This window comes from Aulostomus chinensis, chromosome 16, assembly GCF_037954235.1.
Source record: "Aulostomus chinensis isolate RoL2024-O1b breed Wild chromosome 16, RoL_Achi_v1.0, whole genome shotgun sequence".
NCBI lineage: Eukaryota > Metazoa > Chordata > Actinopteri > Syngnathiformes > Aulostomidae > Aulostomus > Aulostomus chinensis.
The window spans coordinates 585,340-610,751 of NC_141335.1; the positions used below are offsets into that span (position 1 = coordinate 585,340).

Below are 25,412 nucleotides of genomic sequence, written 5' to 3' on the forward strand. Positions count from 1 at the left end.
GATGTTGCCATGGAAGCGCTATGAGGTCCTGATCATCACTGCAGCTTAAACCCGTTAACGTCAGTGATTTTTGGCTATATAAACAGAACGTATCCCTGACATGATCACTTCCTGTTGGACTACAAAGATGCTCCATTCTTGACATGATCACTTCCTGTTGGACTACAAAGATGCTCCATTCTTGACATGATCACTTCCTGTTGGACTCATCCCTTCACTGCTCTTTGAAAGAAGCAACTCTCGTTCTAATATCTTGAAACTTTAATACAACTTTGACTTTTCAAGCGTGTAAAACGTGGAAACACTCTTAACTTAGCCAGATGTTCCACTGGAGGATTGTAAGCATGTTGGTTGTGGTCATTAAGGAGTTAATGAGTGAGAGCAGCAACACCGCCGGCTCTGGTTATCGCTGCCCTCACCCGTGCAGCAGCTGACGAACCCGTTAGATTCACTGGTATCGACTGCAGGCTGAAGAGTGTGTTTGTGTGTCTGCATCTCTCTTTCTCCCACTCGATTTGTTCCATCCCAGCCTCCGAACGATCAGCAGGAGTCTGCGTCACCTCTTCACCTCCATCACCATCATCATTATGTGTGTGTGCTGGTGGAAGGCAAGTGTGTGGGCAGCAGCAGCGACCCTCTGACTACAGCAGGGAAAGATTGAATGCAGAATATTTATAACTAAAAACATGAATTATACACACAGAGGAGAGTCGCTCACCTCAGGTTTCCTTTCCAAAGACGACTTCTTCACGAGTTCCAGCGGATCTTCCAGATGAGCGGAATAATTCATGACGACACTGACAACAGGCTCTTGGAATTGTAGCATCTGTGCTGTAGAGAGCATTGATGCCTCTGTGCTGCTCTGTCCGTGTTGCTTGTCCGTGTTCACCACAAAACGCTAGTAGAGGGCGGGGCTTCCATGCTACTGTGGGGAGTTTCTTCCAATAGTGGCAGCTGAAAGGGTTCAGAAACTTTTGGCTGACTTGATGTCACAGGGATGAGGCATGTTTGTAGTTCAACAGGAAGTGGTCATCTCCTGGTTCCTCCAGCAACAGGAAGTGGTCATCTCCTGGTTCCTCCAGCAACAGGAAGCGGTCATCTCCTGGCTCCTCCCCCAGCAGCCAATAGGATCGCTCCATGTGATTGTGGTGATTGAACCAGTAAATCAGCTCTGGTGAACAAAAGTTGATGATCTTCCAGGTTCAGTTCATCAAGATCATCTTCACTAATGAACCCTCTGATGAAGCCTGGATGCTAGCCCACTGTTCAATCAATTCAAGTACAGAGAGAAAATCCATATATATATACATATACACACATATATATATATATATATATATATATATATATATATATATATATATATATATATATATATATATATATACACACACACACATATATATATATACACACATATATATACATATATACATATATATATATACACACATATATACACACATATATGTGTGTGTATATGTATGTATATATGTGTGTGTGTATATATATATATATAAAATGTGTGTATATATGTGTATTTTTACAAATTTGTTTAAATATACATATATGTCTTTATATACATATAAAGAGAACAATATATAACAGAATTAATCAACTATTTTAAATGAACACAAAATGAATAATCAAAAACACTTAAGGTCTCTTCTCTGCTGCGTTAACATTCAGCTCAAAGTCCTGTTGATTGACAGCCTGGATGAGAGCAGGGGGCGGGTTGCAGCACCTAACCCTGCTCTCTGATTGGCTGCTGCAGCTGAGAGAGAAAATGCGCATTGAGAGAGGGAGGCAAAGGAGAGAGGAGGGAGAGCAAGTGAGTGAGCGCCCCTCAACAGTTCAGCCAGAGAGAAGAAGAGGAGGATTCTCCTGCGTGACGAAGACAGGAGCAGAAGTTGGCGATGATCATCATCTGAGGCAGATTCTTCTATCCTCTCATTTTCTGCCAGAAAGCAACAGGCTCGTGTCTCTTCTGTCTCCCAGCAACATCCTCGTCCTCGCTGTCATCGGGTTGTTGGTGGCGTCTCAGGAGGAAGCTGACGTCAGTTTCAGGGTTCTCACTCTCTCTCACCGTCCGTCTGTCTGTGTGGGTGTATACTCGCTCTCCCAGCTTCTTGCCGTGTTCTGGATGTGGGAGCGAGCTGCTGATGCATTTCCTCCGTCACGCAGCTTTTTTTGCAGTCCGGGGTTCTCCTCCTTCATCACCGCTGCAGCATCAGGAGGCGGCGTCTAAGAGCTGCTCACCATTTGACCACAAACACATCTCTGCAGGAGAGTGTTGATGAATTATACCTCGTCATCGCCACTGCCGCCGTTATTAATGCTCAAACTGTAGCACACAGTGTGTGTGCGTGTGCGTGCACACGCGTATGTGTGAAACGTAAACAGGAAGTCGACTCAACTTAGACCATAAATTTAAGCCTTAGAATTTTCAGTTTTGAAAATGCTTGACCATGAAAGGGAGTTTTTCAAGATCCGAAATTTGAACCAACTCTTCAAGGTGTTTGATGTTTGGCTCCTCCTGGTGCTTCATTGACTCCTTGGAGCCAAAAGTCCTGACATGCTTGTCATTGTCATCTTCTGGTGGCAAAATTAGCAAACTGTAAATAATCCCGAAGTTCCTGAACTTTATATTAAAAGGCTTCACTTTCAAAAATATTCTTTAAATTTCTTCAGTTCATCAGAAAATTATTCAGTGCAAACTTGTCTTTTAACTCTGAATGTGCGCTTGGTCCTGAGTGTGTGACGACGTGGTCATGGCGCCAGTGGGATCATGAGGCAGATGAGTCTATCACCTGAGTTGAGCTGGAAGCTCCGTGCAGTAGGGGGAGCTACAGAAGCACTCGACCGCCATCGTCAGGCTGTGTGAATCCTCCGGATGGCGCCTCGCCGCTGCTCACGTCACATCTGTAAAACCCTTCACACTGGAGTCACTTTCTCACGTTGAAACTCTGGATGTAAATCTTTACTTCTGTGGAGGTCATCTAGAGGTCAAATCTGAGCTGAAAGTTGACGTCAGTTGGACATTGTGAGATCTGGATTTTGGACACAACCTGTTCCTGAAGTCCCTCCCTCTTCGTCTCGTCCGTAAAGTTTCTTTCTCTGGATCTTTTTATCGTAAGAAGGAACTTACTCTGGACCCTGAACTCGCCACCATGATCGGCGTCAACAGCATCCACTCAACAGGCCGCATGCGTTCGCGGTCTCTCTGCTCAGTGCGCAGCGGTCGGGACTCCAGGGACACGGACCCCTTCAGGTATCCCCGGACGCCACGTTCTCGCTCCCTCAAACCACTGGCCTTCCCTGACCTGCTGGGAAAAACCCAAGACGGACAGCAGCACCCGCAGAGCCGCAAGAAGAAGGTAGAACGCTGCGCCAGAACGCAGACAGAAATAGCAGACTTTTCGATTCCGTTGCTAACCCTTTTGAACATTTTCTTTGACGCAGGAGTTTGCTAGAACACAGCAACTGGACTGGTGGTTGATGGTGAAATCGTTCCTTTGTAACAATTATACAAGTTTGATACTTGTTATTTTGTGTTTTTCTAAATATTGTGGAAATGGTGGAGCCTAAACAACAAGAATCAGCTCAGTTCAGGGCAATACGGAACAGATTAGAACGTTCTACACCCAAAGGCTCTAGTGCCCCCTGTTGGCGAAATCATGACGGGTAAATGTTCACCACTGCTGATCTTCATCCCAACTTGAGGGAAAAAAGATGTAGAAGAACAATCCTACTTCTGTCAGCCTCAGTTCTAACAGACGGTCCCCTGTCACTCACTGGTTATTTCCAGTTGACTGTAATTGTTTCAGACTGACAGGTGAACGTTCACTGGTTCTGTCCTCCATCACTGCAGCGGTCACTGCCTCATCCCAGTAGAACTCCACGGACCGTAAACGTGTGACACTGTGTGTGTGTGTTGTGTCTCTGCAGACGCTCTACAGTTCCATCAAGAACGAGAAGCTCCAGTGGACCATGTGAGTTCATGCTCCAGCCCCCCCCCCCCCCACACACACACACACACACAGAAGACACACAGAGAGAAAACACACACAGAGAGAAAACACACACACACAGAAGACAACACACACAGAAAAAACACACACACAGAAGACACACACACAGAGAAAACACACACACACAGAAGACACACAGAGAAAACACACACAGAGAGAAAACACACACACACACAGAAGACACACAGAGAAAACACACACACACAGAAAACACACACACACAGAAGACACACAGTGTAAAAGAAAAATGAGTTGAACAGCAGTTCGGCAAACTAAGGAAAGTCCAGTCGTGCACTACTACATGAGAGTGTGTGTGTGTGATCTTGTACTTGCTACATAGTGAGGACTACAATACGTGTTTAACCAACAGAGTGAGGACATTTTTGGAAAGTGAGGACATTTTAGAGGTCCGCATACCTTCAAAGGGTCATTTGAAGGTCAAGACTTGGTTTTCGGGTCGAGGTTAGAATCAGGTTAGGGTCAAGGGTCAGAGGTCAGGCAGTCAGCTGAGATGCTTAGGGGGAGGGGCTAGGGAATGTAATACGTCAATGAAAGTCCTCACAAAGATATAAGTACAATGGTGTGTGTGTGAGTGTTTGTGTGTGTCCCGCTGCCCCAACATGTATTTAAGCCTCTGTTGCCATGGTAACCAACTCTGCCTCTTAGCTAGCTGTAATTACAGGTCAGAATCACAACGCCCATGTTTGACTGTGGACACACACACACACACACGGACACACACACACACACATTGGTGTGTTGCTGTACTCATGAGGACATACGGCCGGGTCTGTGCTGGGAGGACGAGGACAGGGTTGTCCTGCCAGTTCCAGTGTAGAAACACACGCCATATTGACACAGCTGGAGGGTTCCAAGGAAGTGAGGACCGCTGGCATGGGCGTGGCCTCCTGACCTTTAAAAAATCAGTGGTTCCCAACTTCTTTGGCCTGGCACCTCCTTCTGTATCCCAACTGGCCGACGCACCCCAAATACCGCACACCTTCGGGGGGAAGATACTTTTACACTTCATCTTAAGATGAGGTGCATTTTGAATGGCCTGCATTTATTCTTTATCGTTTGAGAAAATCCCACTTAAAAAAACACTCCAAACTGCCATCACATTTGCTTATCTTGAACGCCCCCTAGTGGCAGCTCCCCACACTTTGGGAATCCCTGAGCTAGATAAAGCCGCATTTGCTGAAACCTATTTTACTTTTGACTCAATAGCGCCATCTGGTGGTCAGTGGACACCTGGCAACTGATGTCTGTAGATCCGAGCTGAGTGAATGAGGATGGTTGATCTTGATTATTGATGACTGATCATCAGCTGAGTCTTGTTGTTTGCTTTCCACTAAAGTGATGAAGAGGAGCTGAGGAAGTCCATGTCTGAGCTGACTGACGTACGCACAGACTCTGCCTCCCACACCATGAAACGGCTTGGGACCGGGGGAAACCCACTTGTGGGCGTCGCCCAGCAGGCAGATGGCGAGCTGTACAAGAGTGGCTTCTTGGTCCGCAAAGTCCACGCCGACCCCGATGGGAAGAGGAGTACGTGTCCCTCGTGTCCTGTTTGTGTCCTTGTTGGTCTGCTGACGGTGGCAGAGGTTCTGATGGACACTGGAGTACATTCAAGCACAAGAACTCTCACTTTTCAATACATTGATTGTTATTATTTACTAGTTGTCTCGCACATTTCACCAAATCCACATCTTTTGTTAGTTTTTTTTGCAGCTTGATTTTTGTGTACATTTTCATTCAGAAATGTTCAGGTTACTTCTTGCTAATTTATTTTTGGCTTTTAGTGATTTTGAAATGAATTAATGGAGTTTTCAAGAAGAAAATGATTAGCAATTGAGTAAAAATGGCTAAACAAATGAAAGGTTTAACGTAGTTATTCAACAAAATCCAGTGTAATTGAACTCTTCTATCGTGTTGGAGTGGTGCTGGTTAATGTCAGCAGCTATTTGTCGTCATGGTAAAGTGCATTTCCCATCATGCCACATGTCTGCAGCGCCACGAGGGAAGAGGGGGTGGAAGTCTTTCTATGCCATGCTGAAGGGGCTGGTGCTCTACCTGCAGAAGGTAAACATCTCTAACTCACAACAAATGTTAGACCAACATCTACACGCCCTCCCCAGGTGTGCTGATGGCAGAGACGCTTCCCCACATTCATGCTGACATGCTGGATGTCTGCCAGCAGCTGATGGGAAGCCAATCACCTTCACGTCTCTGATCTCTGATCACCTTCACGTCTTTGATCTCTGCTCTCTGATCACCTTCACGTCTTTGATCTCTGCTCTCTGATCACCTTCACGTCTTTGATCTCTGTTCTCTGATCACCTTCACGTCTTTGATCTCTGATCTCTGATCACCTTCACATCTCTGATCTCTTTGACCTAAAATCAGTTAAGATGTTACAACTGTTGCTGACTACATTTATCACAATTATTCATACACCAAGATTACTGCCTATACCACAGTTACTGCATATATCACAATTACTACGTATACCACATATATCATTTATACCTCATACACCACTAATACTACATATACCTCATATACCACATACACTACTATACTCCAAGAACCATATTTTTTAGTGTGTCACTGTGGCTCTAAAGGAAGCTGGTTGCTTTTGTCACTCTGACCTGTGATTGGCTGACAGGATGAGTACCGTGCAGAACGTGAGCTGACGGAGGAAGACGTCAAGAACGCTGTGTCCATCCATCACTCTCTCGCCATGAGAGCTGCTGACTACAGCAAACGTCCCAATGTCTTCTACCTGAGGACCGCTGACTGGAGGGTCTTCCTGCTGCAGGCACCGTAAGAAGCTCCGCCTTTTTGTGTTTCTTTGTACACTCGTGGTCTTTCACGCTCATCCTCATTCAGGTCAAAGGTCATACAGACTTCATTAGTCATTAGCTGACATTCAGACAAAGTTCATGTTTCTTGTTGCTGCAGCAACGCTGAGCAGATGCAGTCATGGATCACACGCATCAATGTAGTGGCAGCCATGTTCTCAGCTCCGCCCTTCCCAGCAGCCATTGGTTCTCAAAAGAGGTTCAGCCGCCCGCTGTTGCCGGGCTCCAACACCAAGCTGTCGCAGGTGCGTCGTCTTGCCTGGCCAACGCTTCTTGGCAGCGTCGAGGTTGTTTTTGTCAAAACTCTTCAGCTTTGTCTCTGTCTCAACAGGAAGAGCAGGTCAGATCCCACGAGAGCCGCTTCAGGGCGGTTTCCTCTGAGCTGGCAGAGCTTACGGCCTCTGTGCCCGACCGTAAGATGAGAGGTCGTGAGCTGGATGAGCAGAAACTGCGCCAGGAGTATCTGGAGTTTGAGGTAAGAGACTCACTGAAGTATTTCTTCTTTAATACGACCACCACTCAAGAGATGTCCTCCTTAACCATGGTGAAGCCTTCGCGTTGTAAAAATAGCAACAGGGTCGCCTCCCCTCCTCGTCACCTGACATCTTAGTAAAGTCCTGAGACTCTTGTCACTGACCTCCTTTTTTCACTGTGACAGAAAACGGTGCCACGCCCTAAACCTTGTTTTTCAGCTCTTGAATGTGTGACGCGTCAGTGAGGCGGCCATGTTTCTGCTGGTCTTCATGACCAAGTGTCAGTGAGGCAGTCGTCAGGTCTTTAAAAGCCTGTAGAGTCAAACGGGCAGACAACGCTTCCACCTGAGCCCACATCCTGTTTCCTGTGTTCTAAACCATCAGGTAGCCTGTCAGTCAGAGTCACCCTTTTGGTTCTGATGTGAGTCCAGAAGCAAGAGAGGCGGAGTTTCAATAAGTCACTGCTGATGTTGGTTAGGACAATGTGGCGGCATTCGAGGAGGAGGCCCCGCCCCTACATAGATGTAAAGGCTCTTTCCTGGTGAATGAAAACATTGATTCTAAGTTTCAGTTCTTGTTGTCTGAAAATGTTGGGAAAAAATGACCATCATGCTCAAACTGGTCACGCCCCCATTTACGTTACATATCAAGACTCTGGCTGCGGAATCATTCAGAAGCCTTTAGTAACCACATACGTCTCCATCCTCCACAGAAAACCCGCTACGGTACGTACGCCATGCTGCTCCGGGCCAAGCTGTCAAGTGGAGCGGAAGACCTGACAGCCATTGAGTCACGGCTGTTTGACGACGGTGGCCTCCAGAGGGCGCACTCCAGCCCAACACTGCCCCTGGACAACAAGGAGAAAACTCGTGGAGCCAAGACATCAAAAAGCTTAAAGGTCACCTCCTCAACCTTTAAGGGTGAGAACAACAGAGAGGGAAGCAAGAAGAAGAGTGGTGGTGGTGATGGTGTTGATGGCGGTGATGGCGGTGATGGCGGTGATGGCGGTGATGGCGATGATGGTGGTGGTGTTGGTGGTGGTGGTGGTGGTGGCGATGGCGATGGCATCAGGAGCAACCAGCGTCTAGTGGTCCAGAAACAGAGCAGCAAATGAGTGGATGAACAGGACAAGGTGCTGCAGACAGACAGGAAGCACTGTGGGTGAGAGGTTGACTTCTTCCTTTCAACCTTTCTGTTGAACTCAGTCCCACTGTGATTGGCAGAGATGTTGGCGAGGAGGAGGAGCAAACACATGGATGTGGGTTTACTCACAAGCTGAAACCAACGAGAACAGCCGAGAGTTTTAGTATAAAAGCTTGACTTCCTGTTTCACTTTTATCTGAAGGACTGAAACAGAGACACTTGGTAGGTACTGACTTCCTGCTTCTCATAGCAACAGATGGGGGGGCAGGTTGCCATGCCAACTGCATCTAATGGACAGAGTGTGTGAGATTGTTGCTATGGTGACTACAAAGTGGGGAGGAGGCTGCTGACCCTGCCCCCCCCCCCCCCCCCCCACACACACACACACACCCCTATACTCCCCTACTCTGGCCAACAGAGGGCAAACAATCTCAATCTGTGATGATGCCCCCCTCCCAGCCCCCAGTGTGTGTGTGTGTGTGTGTGTGTGCGTGTGCGTGTGAGTGTGTGTGTGTGTGTGTGAAGCACCTGATGTGAACTTTCAGAAGTGTAAATACAGGCGAACCTGCTCGACAAAGATGTTTGTTTATTTATGTTGTTGTTGTTGTTGTTGTTGACCCACCTGCAGTAACTGGTCAGTAACTAGAACTACTGGCGGTTCTGAGAACGAGCGTGGAACCGACCCTCTGGCCCGTTGAGGATCATTGACTCTGTAGCGCTGCTCAGACATACAACTCTTACTGTTGAACAGAACTGACGGCTGAAGCCAGACCAACAGAACAGAAAATCTCCCTCTCGTAGAACGTCACCAGGTCTGCTGGTAATGGGAGAACGTCCCACTTTTGCCACTGGGAGGCGCCATTCTCTCAACTGGGTGAGGTTTCAGTCAGACTGACATCATATAGATCAATCAGTGTGTGGAGGCATCAGGGCACCATGAGAATGATTGTTGAGGACTTCCTGTTGGAGAGGCTGCAGCCCTCACAACCCAGGCGGGGCGGTTGGCCATGGATGGACTTCCTGTTGGGTTCAGGTTGGACGCCTGTACTTTCTGTGCGTGGTTGTTTTATTTTGTAGAGCTGCTGTCGTTCGGTCGGCCTCTAAAATGTGACCTTGCAAAACAAAAATCTATGATTCATACAAATTGAAAAAAAGTCGGATCTAACCTCAAAAAGCGTTTGATGTGACATTTCCAGACTTGATGTTTAAACTGGACCTTCGCCGACTGGTGCGGCTGCTCGCTGTTGTTCTATCAGGATTGAACTCCTGTTGTTCAGTTCAGCTGCCGGCCAAGAGGACGCCATGCTGGAACCAGAAGGGACTCATCGGTCTCTTCAAAGTAGAGAATCCATGTTTGCTGTTCAGAGACAAAATCTTTACTCAGACGGGTCAAGTGTTGTTTGTCTTGCTGCCACTAGGTGTTGCGGTTCAGTTCAATTCGGACACACAAACGAGAGGGGGGGTGTTCTTTGGGGACGACTTTCGCCAGCGGAGGCCAATTTGATGCTCAAGTGATTTTTTCTGTGTAGTTACAGATGTCTGTGAGCAGGGTTCTTCATCAGGAACAAATGTGATGACAGGAAACAGTCACCAGGTGGCAGCAGAGACTTCATGGCCTGGTCTGAGAGCAGATGAGCCACCATCTTGAAACTTTTTACACTTGTTACCTCATCACGTATGAGAACATGAACATGAGAATGTGCAACCTCAGTGAAAGAGGAACCGGCGCCTGCAGGCCGGCCCCAGAAGGATTGTTTAGTGTCTGTTCTCTCTCTTCAGATCAGCTGATCAAAGAGTCCAAAGGTGCAAAGCAGTTTGTCGATGCTGTTCTCAAATAAACCGTTTGACTCGATACTGTAGTACTGTATACTGTAGTACTGTATACTGTATACTGTAGTACTGTATACTCTACTCCATGGTATCACAGAGATGCCATGAAAAAACATCATCTGTAAAAGTATATAGAAATAAACATGGAGATATAAACAAATAAGAATCATGGACATTTCATGTGTGTACATATACATGTATGTATGTATGTATGTATATGTGTACATATATGTATGTATATGTGTACATAAACATGTATGTGTGCATAAACATGTATGGATGTGTGCATAAACATGTATGTATGTATGTGTACATATACATGTATGTATATATGCATGTATGTGTATGTATATATACATATATGTATATATAAACATGTATATGTATGCATACATATAGTGTTTATTTACACTTCATGTATATATAGATATATACACATATTTAGTATATATATATATAATACTAAATTATTAGAAAAGGAAAAAATATGAAGTAATTAATGCAAAAATACACTCAGCAAGAATTAGATGCATGACTTGTGGTACTTATCTTTGTGATTCACATTCATTGATTCTTGTTTTCTTATATTTCAGTATCAATTTCCTTAAATATCTACAGATGTATTGTTTTTTTCTAAATCTTCCAGTATTTTGTCTGATCAGCTGCTGCTGGGCTCCTCCTTCGTTCAGCACCTCTCCTCAAGTATTTACCATGTTTTTCTATATGGTATAAAAGTGTTGACGAAGAATTGATCTGATAGTCACTTTTAGCCCCTTGTGTGTCCAAGCCATATTGTTGTGGGGCTAACACAGACACACACACACACACACACACACACACACACACACATATATATATATATATATATATATATATATATATATATATACATATATATATATATATACATATATATATATATATATACATATATATAGATATATACATATATATATATACATATATATACATATATATATACATATATATATATGTATATACATATATATATACATATATATATATGTATATACATATATATGTATATACATATGTGTGTGTGTATATACACATATATATACACACACACATATATACACACATATATATGTGCGTGTGTATGTGTATAAACATATATACACACATTAATACACATGTACATATATATGTATATACATATACATATATGTGTATGTATATGTGTATATACATGTGTATATATGTATATACATATATAATGTATGTACACTATGTATACATGTCCGCGTGTATATATACATACAGTATGTGTAAATGTACATATATGTATATATACACGATATGTGTGTGTGTGTGTGTGTTTTTAAAATGAGTGGAGGTTTGATTCAGGTTCGTCCTGTTTAAACTCGTCTGATGTTTCACGTGGTCTCCTTGGTAACAGTGGTTGATATTTCGCTCGCGTCTCAGGATTCGACTCTGAAGGTTTGGTGACGTGAACGTTACATCACTTCCTGTCAGCTTCTTTTTGTAGTGAAACATAAACTCAGTGTTCACATCACTTCAGACACTCAGAATCAAAATAAAGACAAGTTGTAAACAGAGTTTGTCCTCGTATTTCGTTTTCACAAGTTCAACAGTCTTGTTAAATGTGAGTAAATGTATTTACACATGAAGTATTTGTACAAACACCAACAACCCAACTCTGAGAAAACACAAACTTCCCAACAAAATGCAGAGAGACCACAGAGGAGGAACGCTGGGAACGTCTGGTGTTGCTGGGAAACGTTTCCTTCATATTTGCTTTTCAGGGGAAACTGAAGACCAAAACGTTCTCTTGCCCTCAGCTCCTTGATGCTTCACGTTGACAAGAAAAGCCTCGTTGCTGAGCGCTGATTAGAAGACACCACATCCTCTCCCCATGGTAACGGTCCATGATGATGTCATCACCCAGGCACAACGGTGCTGACCACGTCATGACTTGCAGGCACTTTTCTGGTGACTCAAGTTAGAACCTGCCGCTCGCTGTCATCGCGTGTCAGTTCCCACTTGTTCAAACCTGTGGCCTCATCAATGTTGACGTTTGTCACCATTTTGGTGAGAACTCGTAACTTTGTCATGACAATGCAAGTCTCCTCTTTCCTGACAGAAGAAACATTTGAACTCCGAATGCACAGAAACTCCGAAATTCAATGTTTGCTGGCAGCTATCACATCAGCGAGGCCACACACACACACACACACATTTAGCACCACACACACACACACAAACTTGGCACCACACACACATACACACACACACATTTAGCACCACACACACACACACACATTTAGCACCACACACACACACACACACACACAAACTTCTGTCCTCGCTGCTAAAATAACAGACGTCCATCAGACGTCAAACAACCACTGACATCAAACTCTTACTGAATAAACACAAAATATAAATTAAAATGGCAACAACGTTACAAACTTAAGAGAAAGTTTTATATTGCTGATCTGTCGTCATGGTGACATGACACAATTAAACCATGTTTCACAAAAACACTTTTGAACATTAAAATGGATTTTTTTTCTTCTTGAACTTCCAGGAGGATTCAAAGTTGCCGATCGATGAGTTTCAGGTTACTGCAGTTTAAACTCTCACCATCCATCTCAGTTATGTCAGATTGACCAGCTGGCGCGGTGGCGTCCCTCGATGCTCGGTGAGATGTCTGTGTACTTCCTGCCTGTCACTGATTGGCCACAGGTGGCTCCTCCTCCCCCATCGGCTGGCTGCCAAAACCACTGTCCACCGTGGCCTCTGATTGGATGAGAACAAACCAGTAATGAGAGGTAAAGCCGCCTGGATACTTTTAATCGAGTTCTTTTCCACTGAAAGTTTCTAGTCGGTTCAACTTCAACGCTCCAGCATCAAGCACCAGGCACCAGGCACCAGGCATCAAGCACCAGGCACCAGGCACTGAGCACCAAGCACCAGGCACCAGGCATCAAGCACCAGGCACCAGGCACTGAGTACCAAGCACCAGGCACCAGGCATCAAGCACCAGGCACCAGGCACTGAGCACCAGGCACCAGGCATCAAGCACCAGGCACCAAGCACCAGGCACCAGGCATCAAGCACCAGGCACCAGGCACTGAGCACCAAGCACCAGGCACCAGGCATCAAGCACCAGGCACCAGGCACTGAGCACCAAGCACCAGGCACCAGGCATCAAGCACCAGGCACCAGGCACTGAGCACCAAGCACCAGGCACCAGGCATCAAGCACCAGGCACCAGGCACTGAGCACCAAGCACCAGGCACCAGGCATCAAGCACCAGGCAACAGGGATCAAGCACCAGGGATCAAGCACCAGGCACCAGGGATCAAGCACCAGGGATCAAGCACCAGGCACCAGGGATCAAGCACCAGGCACCAGGGATCAAGCACCAGGCACCAGGGATCAAGCACCAGGCACCAGGCATCAAGCACCAGGCATCAAGCTAATCAAGAGGCTCAGGTCTGCGTCCATGAACCATGAATTTCACCGTGAATCGAATGTTCCGGGATAGAATTCCTCTTCAAGGTTTTGTTGAACTGCAGCTTGGATCATAAAACTCTTCATGTCATCATTTTTAGGATCTGAACCCTTTGAATGACGCCGTATCTCCACGAGAGGAAAACCCTGCAGGGTCATGATAGTCCATGTGTCTTCCACCTGTGTGTGTGTGTGTGGGGGGGGGGGGGGGGGGAACTGGAGCAGGTTACCATGGTAACCAATAACCAAGTTTCTCTTTCTGGAGGGCTGGTCTCCAACTGTCCCTCACTGCAGGGTGAACAGATTCCCAGGTTTCACTGAACCTGCTTCTGAACCGTGACCTGGGTCCCGGCCCTAGCAGAGACCATGTGTTACGATCTTGTCACTCATTGGCTCATTCATGTGACGTCCGTCAATGCTAACATGTCCTGAAGTGTCACAGATGTAAACGGCTGCATACATGCTAAGCTCACAGGCCACTTGACTGCCCCATGTGAACACTGTGGGCGGCGCCTTTTGACCTCATAGCAGAAGTGACGTGGGCAGTGCTGACGTGATCTCAGGTGCTGAGCTGGACACGTGTGGACAGGCCTGCCAGGTGCAGGTGTGAACACATGTGATCTCAAAAACATCTAAAACGCAAGTTTGACAGGTCCAATAATGAAGTTCAACTTCTAAATGATCAGAACTGATCAGCTGATCCTCAACATGATCAATAACTTCGCCTTCATGGCCAATCTGAAACAGACGTTCGGTGTCTCATCTCGCCAGACTTACCTGAGCCGTCTTTGTCTTCTCGCAGCTCGCTGTTTCGCAGCAGGCGGACTCCTTCCGTCAGGCCCAGAGACTGAAGAGCTTCAATGAGCCCCTCGAACGGACCGCCGCCCAGCTGCACGCAAACATCAGTGTCACTTTAGTGGGCTGTCAATCATGTGCAGGAGCTGCTAACTGGCTAGCAGGCTCATGCCAGATTACATTGTCAATGTCAAAAAAAGAACAAAGCTTTAGCGAAAGATTCAACCATTTCCTGGCTGTGTGACATCATCTTGTCTGACAGGCAGGTGGAAACCACCTGAGCTTCAGCTGCACGTATGAAGCAGTGGATCCACAACGGTGTCACCTTGTAGTGTTGCAGCAGGTGGTGGCAGGGGGTGGGGCTGTCCTGGTACAGGTGCGTCAGCGTCATCATCCCAAGTTTTTCTGCCAGCTTCCTCCAGGGAACATCTCCGATGCTCAGCACCTCCACCAGCCGCGTCAGCGTGTCCTCGTCCAGCCCTGAAGACGCCGCCTCTGCAAAGGGAGGAAAGATGCTCGTTCTAACCTGGATCTGATTCCATCACATCACAAGTCACATCAGTCACTAGCAAAGAACCTCAGAATCAGGTCACATGACATCTGTCAGCTCATTCACACAGCAGCACTCATGAGCCACTCAGGTTCAGTTAGCTTCTTGTGAGCATGCAACTCCAGTTTACTCCGTTTTTAGAATCACAACCTGATTCTGGTTCTGCACCATGTTGGTTCACCATGCAGCAGACAGCACCTGCTGACATTTGACCTTTGAGGAGGACAAACCTTCAGTGCTGCTGGCTTTGATCTTCTTACTGACGTGACGACTGGATGCGGAACTCTGTCTGGAGTTCAACAGGTTTCTGACCTGAGGACACAAAGATGGAGCGTCAGGTCTGCTGGCAGGAGCAGTTCAGACTCCAGTTTTATTTTGAAGGCGGAGCTACATACCTTTTGGCACTTTGCGAGGTCAAGGGGTGTGTGCCCCCCAACTGGTCTCTTGCAAGGGCTAATTCGCTGTGAGGCGGCCTGGCCCCCCTTCAGCTCGTCTCTGATTGGTTCCTCATCTTCCTGTTCTTCATCTGAGGAGCTGAAGACGAGCGGCTCGTCGTTCTCCATGTCCTTGTCAGCACCTGGACCAGATGCAGCTTTTATGTTTCACTCTTGCAGGCTGGAAATGTTTCCTCTGATATTTGAATTCAACATTACATCATCACCACGACTGTCATTGTATAGTACCATGTAGTATTGTGTAGCATTGTGTAGAATTGTGTAGTGTTGTGTAGCGTTCTCAGAGTCGAACCTGCAGCGATCAGCATGGAGCAAAGTGTTGGCGAGCCCAGTCCGGCCGCCAGGTGCAGCGGTGTGTTTCCTCCGAATGTGCAGGCGTTGACGTCAGCCTTTAACTGGAATGAGACCCCACATGTGAGTGAGTCACGCTATGATGTCACGCTGTGATGTCACTGATGCGTAGGCATGTCCCACCTCTGTGATGAGAATGCAGGCCACTTTGAACAGGTTTTCTCGGATGGCCAGGTGCAGCGCAGTGTTTCCACTCTTCTGCTCAGGTGCGTTGATTTTGGCTCCGCCCTCCACCAGTAGACGGAGGCAGCGCTCTCCATCTCTCCTCACCGCCAGATGGAGAGGTTGAAGACCTAACAGAGAGATGCAGGAAGTACTGTAGCCTCAGTTTTTCAGCCAACACCTGAGATGTGTCAGTAGCACCGGCCCCTCACCATGGTAGTCTGCACTATTGACCAGGTGGGTGTGGCGTTCACCCAGGTGAGCCAGCAGGGGGCGGAGTGTAGCACTGTCTCCAGTCAACGCTGCCAGGTGAAGCGGACTCCGTCCATCTTTGTCCAGCAGGCTGGGGTCAGCCCCCGCCCTCAGTAACACCTCCACCACCTTCACTTGACGGGTAATCACTGCCAGGTGGAGCGGGGTCTGCAGCAGGAGATGCAGCAGCACGTTAGCAGTGAGGTAGCGTGGTTTAGCCATCAGCAAGAGCTAGGTAGCTACCTGTTGGAGGTGGTTGGCTGTATTCAGGATGTTGTGCTGCTGGCTGTTGAGCAGAGTGTGGATCAGTTGCTGGATGACGCCCATCTGCTGATGGATGACGGCCAGGTGCAAAGGACTGTGGGAAAACAAATCATTTAAAACAGCCGCATCTCGTTAGCCTGGAGGCTACAACACGACTTACGTGTCACCGTTGGCGTCCTGGATGCCGCACAGATGTCTCTGGATTGCCAGAAGGACCCGGACGTCCCCGGTGATGCAGTACTGCAGCAGGGCTGCGGCGGTCTGTCGGGCGGTCTGAGAAGCTCGACTGTGCAGGGCGGAGGCTGCAAACACGGACACAAACGCACCATCAGGGACGGCAAGCAGATCACACACACAAAGTGCAGGGTGGTTTTTCCTACCGATCTGAAACAGCTGCTGTCGTAATGGCGACCCGCTCTGTTCACCTGTGTGACCTTCCACCTGCTGCTGAGCAACCCCTGACTGAGGGGTGGGGCCAGACATTTGGGCACCTCCCCCAAAGCCGGTAAAGCCTCCTGTGAAGAAAACTCCCCCTGTTCCTCCACCTGCTGCCCCGTTCATCTGCTGGGTGAACTGAAAGCCTGCAGAACCAAACACAGCAACCACCCAGTGACCTCTAGGGTTATGACATCATCACCATATAGTCTGAGTGAGATGCAAGTTAATCTGATGATGTCACAGTATGCAAAGGACAAACAAGTCAAGGTGGAGGCTCATCCTCACCTCCTCCTCCTGTACCTCCAGCCCCGCCTCCTCCGAAGCCCCCTGCCCCCCCTGCTCCTCCCCCTCCTCCACCTCCTCCTCCTCGCCAGGGTTCATAATGAGGCAGCGGTTTCTGCTTCTTCCTCAGTACTTCCTCCTTATCTGAACATAAGAAACAAGCGAATCAACACCTGAAGTTGGCAGCAGCAGCAACACATCTTATCGATATTGTGATGGCGTTGTGATGGCGTTGTGATGGCATGCCCGCTGACCTTGGACCTGTGGGATGTATGTGAACTGTTTGGGGTCGCTGCTGTCGCCGGCCTTCTTCCTCTTCAGCTGCAGGAAGACAGTGACGGGACGCTCGATCTCCGTGCTGTGATATGGTGGCGTCTTGAACACAATGGCGTACTGCAGAGACGAAACAAACCCACCTGGCTCATGTTTGCTTACGTTTAACTGTGGGAATCGGCGGTTGTCTTTTCCGTGTCATTGCTGGCGTGTGAACGAACCTGTTTGTGAACGTCGGTGGGTGAAAAGTCTCCGAAGGCCTCCCAGCCTCCATCCTCCTCCTCCTCGTAGAAACGGATCTCGATGTCATCTGAAATGCGCAGCAGAGGTGCACTATGGGATATTTTTCCACTTCCAGTTGACAGAGAGCTTTGGGGGTCAACGGTCATCAGGAGTGTTTTCACCTTTCTGGACTTTGTCACACAGCAGGAAGATCTCGTCTCCTCCCAGCACCGAGCCGCACGTCTTATCCATCCGGGAGATCTTCAGGTTGGAGGCGTTGGGAGACTCTGAGGTGACACCAGCAGCGTCACCTTCTCGCTTACATTCAGAAACCTCCTCCAACACCCCACCCAGATGGCGCCACACCCACAACCAAACGCTGTTATTCTTTAAATCTGTTTATAGGCGTTTTTGCTCCCCCACTCCTAAGATCTTGTGCCTAATTGATGAATTGTATTTTTCTGACAGCTAAACCCTGCAGCCTCTACGTTACAGCGTCGTTATGTTTGACTTCAACGCCACGTTGGGATGAAGACGACTCACTGCTGTCGTAGATGGGGTTGGACACCACGGGCTTCAGCGCTCTGGTGAATCCGCCATTACTGTCCTGCAGGAAGGCGGTGAACTTTAACCTGACGATGTTCAGGTCCATCGCCTTGCCCAGCTCCTTGGCCTCCTTCAGGATGGACGTCTCCTCTGAATCTGACCACGACAAACGGCGGCGTCAGCCAGTGGCAGGTGACGGCATGAGTGCGTGTGCACGCGGATTACCTGTAAGGTGAGTGTGGGTCCCTCGCTGCCGCTTCCTCTCGTCTCTCAACCGCCTGGTCAGAACATCAACAACACCTTTCTTGGTCACATGGAGGATTCCGAGGTTACTAAACCTACAGGAAGTGACATCACCAGTCAACATTGAGTATTTCACCCATGTTGAATCCAAAACCAACATTTTGCATTCAGTTCGTCCTTCTATTCTTTTCTCTCTTTCATTTTATTTCACTTTCTAAATGCTGGACTTTCTCACAGCTTTTTTAACTAAAAACTCTCACAGTTGTACTTCAAACGATGTCCCTGGGTCAAAGGTCGATCAGACACCTTCTAATGAGTTTGTCTTCATCAATAATTGAATCCATGTCATCTTTTCCGTTCTGTTTGTCATATTTGTCATTTTCAATTTAAGAATTCTGATTCTTCAGCCACAAAGTTGATCTCATGTTTCTGTCTCACATTTTTTAATTTTATTTTCGTCCTTTTTATGACTCAGGTCTTTATCGAAATTTCCCCTCTGAGGTTTGAAGCACTGGAAGATCCCTCGCCACGGATCCTGTTACGTGATCACATTTTCTGTCATGAATTACTTGTTCATCATTTTATCATTCTGAGATTAGATTTGAACTGACAGAGGAATATTCAAAGTCAAAACTTCCCATCTTAGATGTTCGTGCTCAAATAGTTCCTGAAAGGTTCACGGACACCAGAATGTGAAGTATGACATCAAATTTCCCCAACTTTTAACCTGCGTCAAACCATGACAACAGAGTTGTGATTCCAAACATTCATTTCAGGGAAGTAAACTGAAACGTATCTGGGGAGTGAATTTTCACGTCCTCACTTATCATTTTAACTTCTGCAGAACTGGCATTTGCGCCCTGATCTTTCCTGCCTGGACGTTCTAGTGCTGCGTAACGCTGCCACCTGATTGGATACTGACGAGGCAGTGAGGTCATTGGGGCCAACGTCCAGCGTGCAGGTGCCGTTCTCGGTGCAATGACGTCCCACCAGACTGTGAGCGTGGACGCGGGGTGGTTCCGTGTGGGTCACCAGCTGAACCTCAACCCGAGCGTGACCCACGTAGTTATTAATCTGAGAAATGGAGGAAAAAATCTTCAATTCCTGTTTTACATGTAGAATTCATCTAAGAAGAATTCAAACTACCAAGGAAAACACCTGGCATGATCAGCGTATACATACCTGGAGCTAGCTAGCTAGCAAAGACATGCCAAAATCCACATCCAGCGATGGTGACGTGTTGGCGACGTGTAGGTGACGTGTAGGTGACATGTAGGTGACGTTTTGGTGACGTGTGGGCGATGTGTAGGCGACGTGTAGGCGACATGTAGGTGACGTTTTGGTGACGTGTGGGCGACGTGCAGGTGACGTGTAGGCGACATGTACGTGACGTTTGGGTGACGTGTGGGCGACGTGTAGGTGACGTGTAGGTGACGTGTAGGTGACGTGTAGGCGACGTGCAGGTGACGTGTAGGCGACATGTAGGTGACGTTTGGGTGGCGTGTAGGTGACGTGTAGGCGACATGTAGGTGACGTTTTGGTGACGTGTGGGCGACATGTAGGCGACATGTAGGCGACATGTAGGTGACGTTTTGGTGACGTGTGGGCGACGTGTAGGTGACGTTTTGGTGACGTGTAGGTGACGTGTAGGTGACGTTTTGGTGACGTGTAGGTGATGTTTTGGTGACGTTTTGGTGACGTGTGGGCGACATGTAGGTGACGTTTTGGTGACGTGTAGGTGACGTTTTGGTGACATGTGGGCGACGTGTTGGTGACGTGTGGGCGACATGTAGGTGACGTTTTGGTGACGTGTGGGCGACGTGTTGGTGATGTGTAGGTGACGTGTCGGCGACGTGTAGGTGATGTGTTGGTAACGTGTTGGCGACATGTTGGTTACGTGTGGGTGACGTGTAGGTGACGTGTTGGTGACGTGTAGGCGACGTGTAGGGGACGCGTTGGTGACGTGTGGGCGACGTGTAGGTGACACAGGTAACTGCTGTCAATGGTTGCGTGTTTCTGATGTGACCCACCTTCACCGTCGGGTAGGTTCTCCGGTTCTTCTCGCTGGAGGCCCCTGGGAGCCCACCGTGGGACGGACCCTCACACTCGTAACGAAAACGAAAACCCCTCTGGGAAAACAAACACAGACAGCAAGCTTGTGTGTGAATTTGCTTCTTCCTTTTCTTTTGAAACCAAACTGATTTGCATCCTGACAGAAGGACGGCTGAAGTCACATGACCTTCAGACTTCGCGCCAGCTGTTTTCTCATAGCTGGATTACAGGAAGTGACTGTGACAGTGACAAGAATCGACCTGGCGAGGGCGAGACACCTGTCGCCAGGTTCATGGATTCAGTTGACCTAAACCTGAACCTGAACTAAACCCCTTGGTGAAAAAATACCTCACTTTGTAGAAAATACTTAGTGATTTTTCTGCTTTATACTTCATCTACAGCAAGTTTGCGAGCGAAGTACCTCAGTTTTATTTGTCAAGTTTTATTCATTTGTTAGTTCGTCATCTTTAGATCCACATATTAACTAAACGTTGTGAACAATGAAAACCAGATGACAGACAGGATGTTGTCATTCACCTGTTTGGGCTCCTCGATGATCTGAATGTAGGGACCATGAGCTGAAACACGGACAGGAATGCTTGTCAATGTCACAACAAGTTTGAGTCACCTGACACTCAGAGTTTCATCATCAGCTTTCACTATTTCACCACAACAGGACGTTTCACGCGTGTCACAGAGGAGCTTGTCCTGAGTGACCCTAGAACTTTAAGGGACGTTCCCAAAAGCTTTACTCTCATTTGCATCTTTCTGGTAAAACGGTCACAAGAAAATCCTCAGGTGAGCGACGGCATCAGTCCAGCCTGCGTACCTGTCTCAGGAATGTAGGGTTCCGTCTTTATGTCCACGGGGGGGATGTAGTCGTACGGCATCAGATTGAGCTGCAGCTGAAGAAGAAGTTTTAAGAGAGAATCAATCACCGATCAGCTCATCCATTTCAAATCAATCAATCGTTTGTGTCTGTGAGGACTCACGTCATTGTCATAGACGTTGATGTACTGAGCTTCAGTCATCCTGCAGACACAAACAGCACTCAGTCACATCCAGGAAGTGTGTGTGTGTGTGTGTGTGTGTGTGTGTGTGTGTGTGTGTGTGTGTGTGTGTGTGTGTGTGTGTGTGTCCGAGGGACAAACAGACACTAGAAAAGCAGCAGAGAAACAAGTTTCACTTTCAGATGACAGCCATGGTGGCAGGCTGCCTCCCCCCCCCGTGCTGGTTCACCCCCTCCTCCCTCTCCTCAACCTATTTACAGTCACTTCCTGGAAGCAACAGCTTGAGGAAAACCCCCAGAATCCCAGCACTGCAGTCAGGGGGCGGGGCTTCAGCCTGCTGCTGCAGACAAAGAGTCCTTCACACACTCGACTCAGACGAGAACTGAAGACTTTCACGATGAGTTGAGAGCAGCAGACGCATCGAAACGACTCGAGCTGCTCATCGTCTCTTCCTCTGTAAACGGAACGTTTGACGTTCTGGATCCCAGTTAACCCTTCACGAGCTGCCTGCTTCCCTCCCGCTGGTTCATTTGAAATTCAGCCCTGTCACCCCCATAGTTGGCGAGTCAAGGAACAAATGCGGCGGGGGGGGGGGGGGGGGGGGTAACAGCAACCCTGATATCTGAGCCGTGCTCAGACCTGCCATCTCACTTCTTCTCTGCTCATGTTCTTAGTTGTTTGTGTTTGTCAGTTCTACTTCTTGTCAGAATCTGAACAAACTTTGACTGAGCCAGTCACATGCCAGCATCAGCAGACACCTGGGTTTCCCCTGCAGGTCATGTGACTTATTTGTTTGTTGACAAATGTTAGATCATCTGAAATCTTCTCTTCTGGCCAAATGTTGTGTGTTGTAGTTTGATGGTGAAGTGTGATGTCCTTAATTCTCATGCAATGTAAAATATGCAGCACACAAGGTCACATGACTTGTGCCAATGTACCAAAGGCCTATGAGGTCAGTAGAAAATAAAAGCACTTCCTGTTGCTCCAAAATAAGAGTCCTGTGAAAGAACAACAGGACGACGGAGACAGGAAGAAACCCTAGCAGTGATGTCACCTCTGATGGCTCCCGACATACTTCCACATGAACAGTGACTTGCTCCGCCCCCAGGCACACCTGTGACCACGGATATTGAGCTCTGGAGTTAAAAGCAACTAAACAAGATCAAACAGTGGCAACACGTGACTAGCATGACTAGCATGACGTCCGTCTGTCTCTGATGAAGTTGGCGGCTCTAGAGTCACATCAATGGTTTCCATGTAAACTGAGAGAGAAGCATGTTGAGGTTATGTAGCCTGATGACATCATTGTGATGTCATCACTGTGATGTCATCAGGGTTACCTGCATCATTCTTGTTTCAGTCCCTTTAAACTTGAATGAGACGCACCTGAGAGCTCCGGCCATGGCGACGATGACGGCTCCCGGTGGGGGAGACGAATGTGCTTCCTCCTTCAAGGGTTTTCCTGCAGACACCAATTAAGAGTTAATCACAAGTTGCTGTGTGTGTGTGTGTGTGTGTGTGTGTGTGTGTGTGTGTGTGTGTGTGTGTGTGTGTGTGTACTGTGTTGACACTCATCCACACAGACTCCACTGGTGTCGCCAAGTCCTGAGTCGCTTCATGTTCAAACCAGTAGCACCAAATTTCAACAGTTTCATTTTTAATGAATCGGGTCAACAACGCTCATGTGACCTATTGACCCTGTAGAAAGCCACACCCCCTCAGAGTCATAAAAGCCGGTAGCCCCCCAACAAGAGACCAGAACTGAAGAACCCTCCTGATGAGAGGAGAACCTGAACCGGTCCAGGTAACTAGGACTCAGAACTGACTGTGGGGTTTTGGGGTCGTGGGGTCGTGGGGTCGTGGGGTCGTGGGGTCGTGGGGTCGTGGGGCGTCTCGAGGGACCAGAATATTCATTGGGTGATGATCAGTTCTGCATCCCAGTGTGGTTTTGCTGATGGTCGTTTAGGTCTGAATTCATAAATGCACATTTAAAAAGAAACAGAACTACAATGACCTTTACACCAAACCGTGCAGCCCTCTCACATACAAGTACAGGGAACACATGCTTGTTGGAGTACATACATGTACTCATGGGGAACAGCTGGGCGCCAGTGACGCAGAGCTGGTTCTACACCTGCTCAACTTCTGTCATGACAGTTTGGTTGTGATGGGGCGCCGATTCAAATAACCACGACTTGACTTGACCACATGTGAAACATACATGTGCTGTATTACATACAACACGTGAAACATACGTGTGCTGTACTAATACAACACGTGTGAAACATACGTGTGCTGTACTACATACAACACGTGTGAAACATACGTGTGTTGTACTAATACAACACGTGAAACATACGTGTGTTGTACTAATACAACACGTGAAACATACGTGTGCTGTACTAATACAACACGTGAAACATACGTGTGCTGTACTAATACAACACGTGAAACATACGTGTGCTGTACTACATACAACACATGTGAAACATACATGTGCTGTATTACATACAACACATGTGAAACATACGTGTGCTGTACTACATACAACACATGTGAAACATACATGTGCTGTATTACATACAACACATGTGAAACATACGTGTGCTGTACTAATACAACACATACGTGTACCCATGCGGGGGTCGTGTTCTCTGGTGCTCCCTCAGGAACCCTTAATTTGATCTTCTCATCTTGTTGAATCTCTTTTATCTGGAACGAATGTGATGACGTCAGACTGTCGCTAACAGGGGCCACATGACGAAATATCTTTGTAAAAACTTCCATCTTAGACCGGAGTTCATTTTTCCAGCTGATATTCTTCATCTGGACAACTTCGCCGTCCACGGCGGCCTGCAGCCTCATGACGTCAGACGTCACATCAGACTTAAGAGGCTTTGATTTCGCTCAGCAGAGAATTCGCGTTTGTTCCGATCATCTTACGGTCCTCAAACACAACTTAATCTCAATTCAACAACCCCCAGTCACGTGACACCAAACAACAGGAGAACAACAGACACCTTCGTCCAACAACCGCCAACTGAGCAGGCGGCGCGGGGCCAACGTGCAGGTGAGATCCCTACGACCCGAGACTCGAACCTGCGACCGCTCACGGATGGAGTGAAACCCGGAATCACGTGGGTGAGCAGCGGCCACGTTACCACTTCTTCTTCTTCTTCTTCTTAAGTCGTCACACGCTGGAGATCAGAATGAGTGGCGTCACGGTTCTGGTCGCGTTCGAGAGAAAGCAGAGGAATGTGAGTTTACCTGTCGGCAGGTCGGCGGCTGCTGTCAGTCTGTTTCCCGAAAACCGTCCAAGCGCCAGTTCAAGTTACGTCAAGGAGTTGAATAACACCTGACGCTTTTCCCGGTGACAGATTTTCAAAATAAAATATGCATGAACTGCTTTTATTTTTTAACAATTTGGACCTTTACTTTTAAATTTGGTTAGTGATGTCTTTCTCTCGTTAAGAAATAATCAACTGGATCTAGCAATTTTGGGTAATTTACACCATCATGTAAAATTCAAGGCACATTTCAGGTGAAATTCCCACCAACAATCAAAACCAGAGGCTGCTGGCTGCCACTGATCCTGGCCGGCCAAACGTCCCCCCATCAGTCGGAGAAGGAGCTGGACTGCATGATTCTCAGTAAAAGTCATTGTAAACATGGCAA

General features: G+C 47.4%; 2 protein-coding genes across 6 annotated transcripts in view; one reads left to right on the plus strand and one right to left on the minus strand.

The window, feature by feature from the left end:
- The window catches only part of LOC147247057 (uncharacterized), a 36,373-nt gene extending 25,171 nt beyond the window's left edge, over positions 1-11,202 (plus strand). The window contains exons 13-19 of the mRNA XM_086180905.1: positions 3,949-3,992; positions 5,389-5,579; positions 6,043-6,113; positions 6,700-6,857; positions 6,996-7,140; positions 7,227-7,370; positions 8,081-11,202. Coding sequence (XP_086037031.1) covers positions 3,949-3,992; positions 5,389-5,579; positions 6,043-6,113; positions 6,700-6,857; positions 6,996-7,140; positions 7,227-7,370; positions 8,081-8,482 — 1,155 coding nt within the window. The 3' untranslated portion in view covers positions 8,483-11,202. The remainder of the gene's footprint in view (positions 1-3,948; positions 3,993-5,388; positions 5,580-6,042; positions 6,114-6,699; positions 6,858-6,995; positions 7,141-7,226; positions 7,371-8,080) is intronic.
- A 698-nt stretch (positions 11,203-11,900) lies between these two features.
- On the minus strand, positions 11,901-25,082 carry nfkb2 (nuclear factor of kappa light polypeptide gene enhancer in B-cells 2 (p49/p100)). 5 transcript variants are annotated; one of them, XM_086180910.1, is made up of 25 exons: positions 25,005-25,069; positions 24,758-24,934; positions 23,124-23,199; positions 21,720-21,759; positions 21,557-21,632; positions 21,265-21,305; positions 20,706-20,804; positions 19,598-19,749; positions 18,658-18,770; positions 18,430-18,588; positions 18,069-18,173; positions 17,886-17,974; positions 17,646-17,784; positions 17,395-17,535; positions 17,052-17,252; positions 16,832-16,973; positions 16,651-16,765; positions 16,368-16,575; positions 16,117-16,286; positions 15,935-16,037; positions 15,583-15,764; positions 15,418-15,499; positions 14,963-15,132; positions 14,620-14,731; positions 11,902-13,125 (listed from the first exon to the last, which is right to left on the minus strand). In XM_086180910.1, the coding sequence occupies exons 3-25, from the start codon at positions 23,138-23,140 to the stop codon at positions 13,055-13,057; spliced, it is 2,727 nt and encodes a 908-aa protein (XP_086037036.1). In that variant the 5' UTR covers positions 23,141-23,199; positions 24,758-24,934; positions 25,005-25,069; the 3' UTR covers positions 11,902-13,054. The 5 variants fall into 5 exon arrangements, with proteins under 5 accessions (XP_086037032.1, XP_086037035.1, XP_086037034.1 ...); XM_086180906.1 differs by having other exon boundaries at positions 11,901-13,125; positions 16,832-17,252; XM_086180909.1 differs by having other exon boundaries at positions 11,901-13,125; positions 16,832-17,252; positions 24,837-24,934; positions 25,005-25,048.
- Positions 25,083-25,412: the final 330 nt, after the last annotated feature.

Excerpts from the sequence above, each read along its gene's own strand:
- nfkb2 (XM_086180908.1), bottom strand. Across the intron at positions 21,306-21,556 it reads ACCCTACATTCCTGAGACAG|CTCATGGTCCCTACATTCAG; the intron begins GTACGCAGGCTG and ends TCCGTGTTTCAG. Across the intron at positions 16,576-16,650 it reads CAGCCAACCACCTCCAACAG|ACCCCGCTCCACCTGGCAGT; the intron begins GTAGCTACCTAG and ends CTCCTGCTGCAG.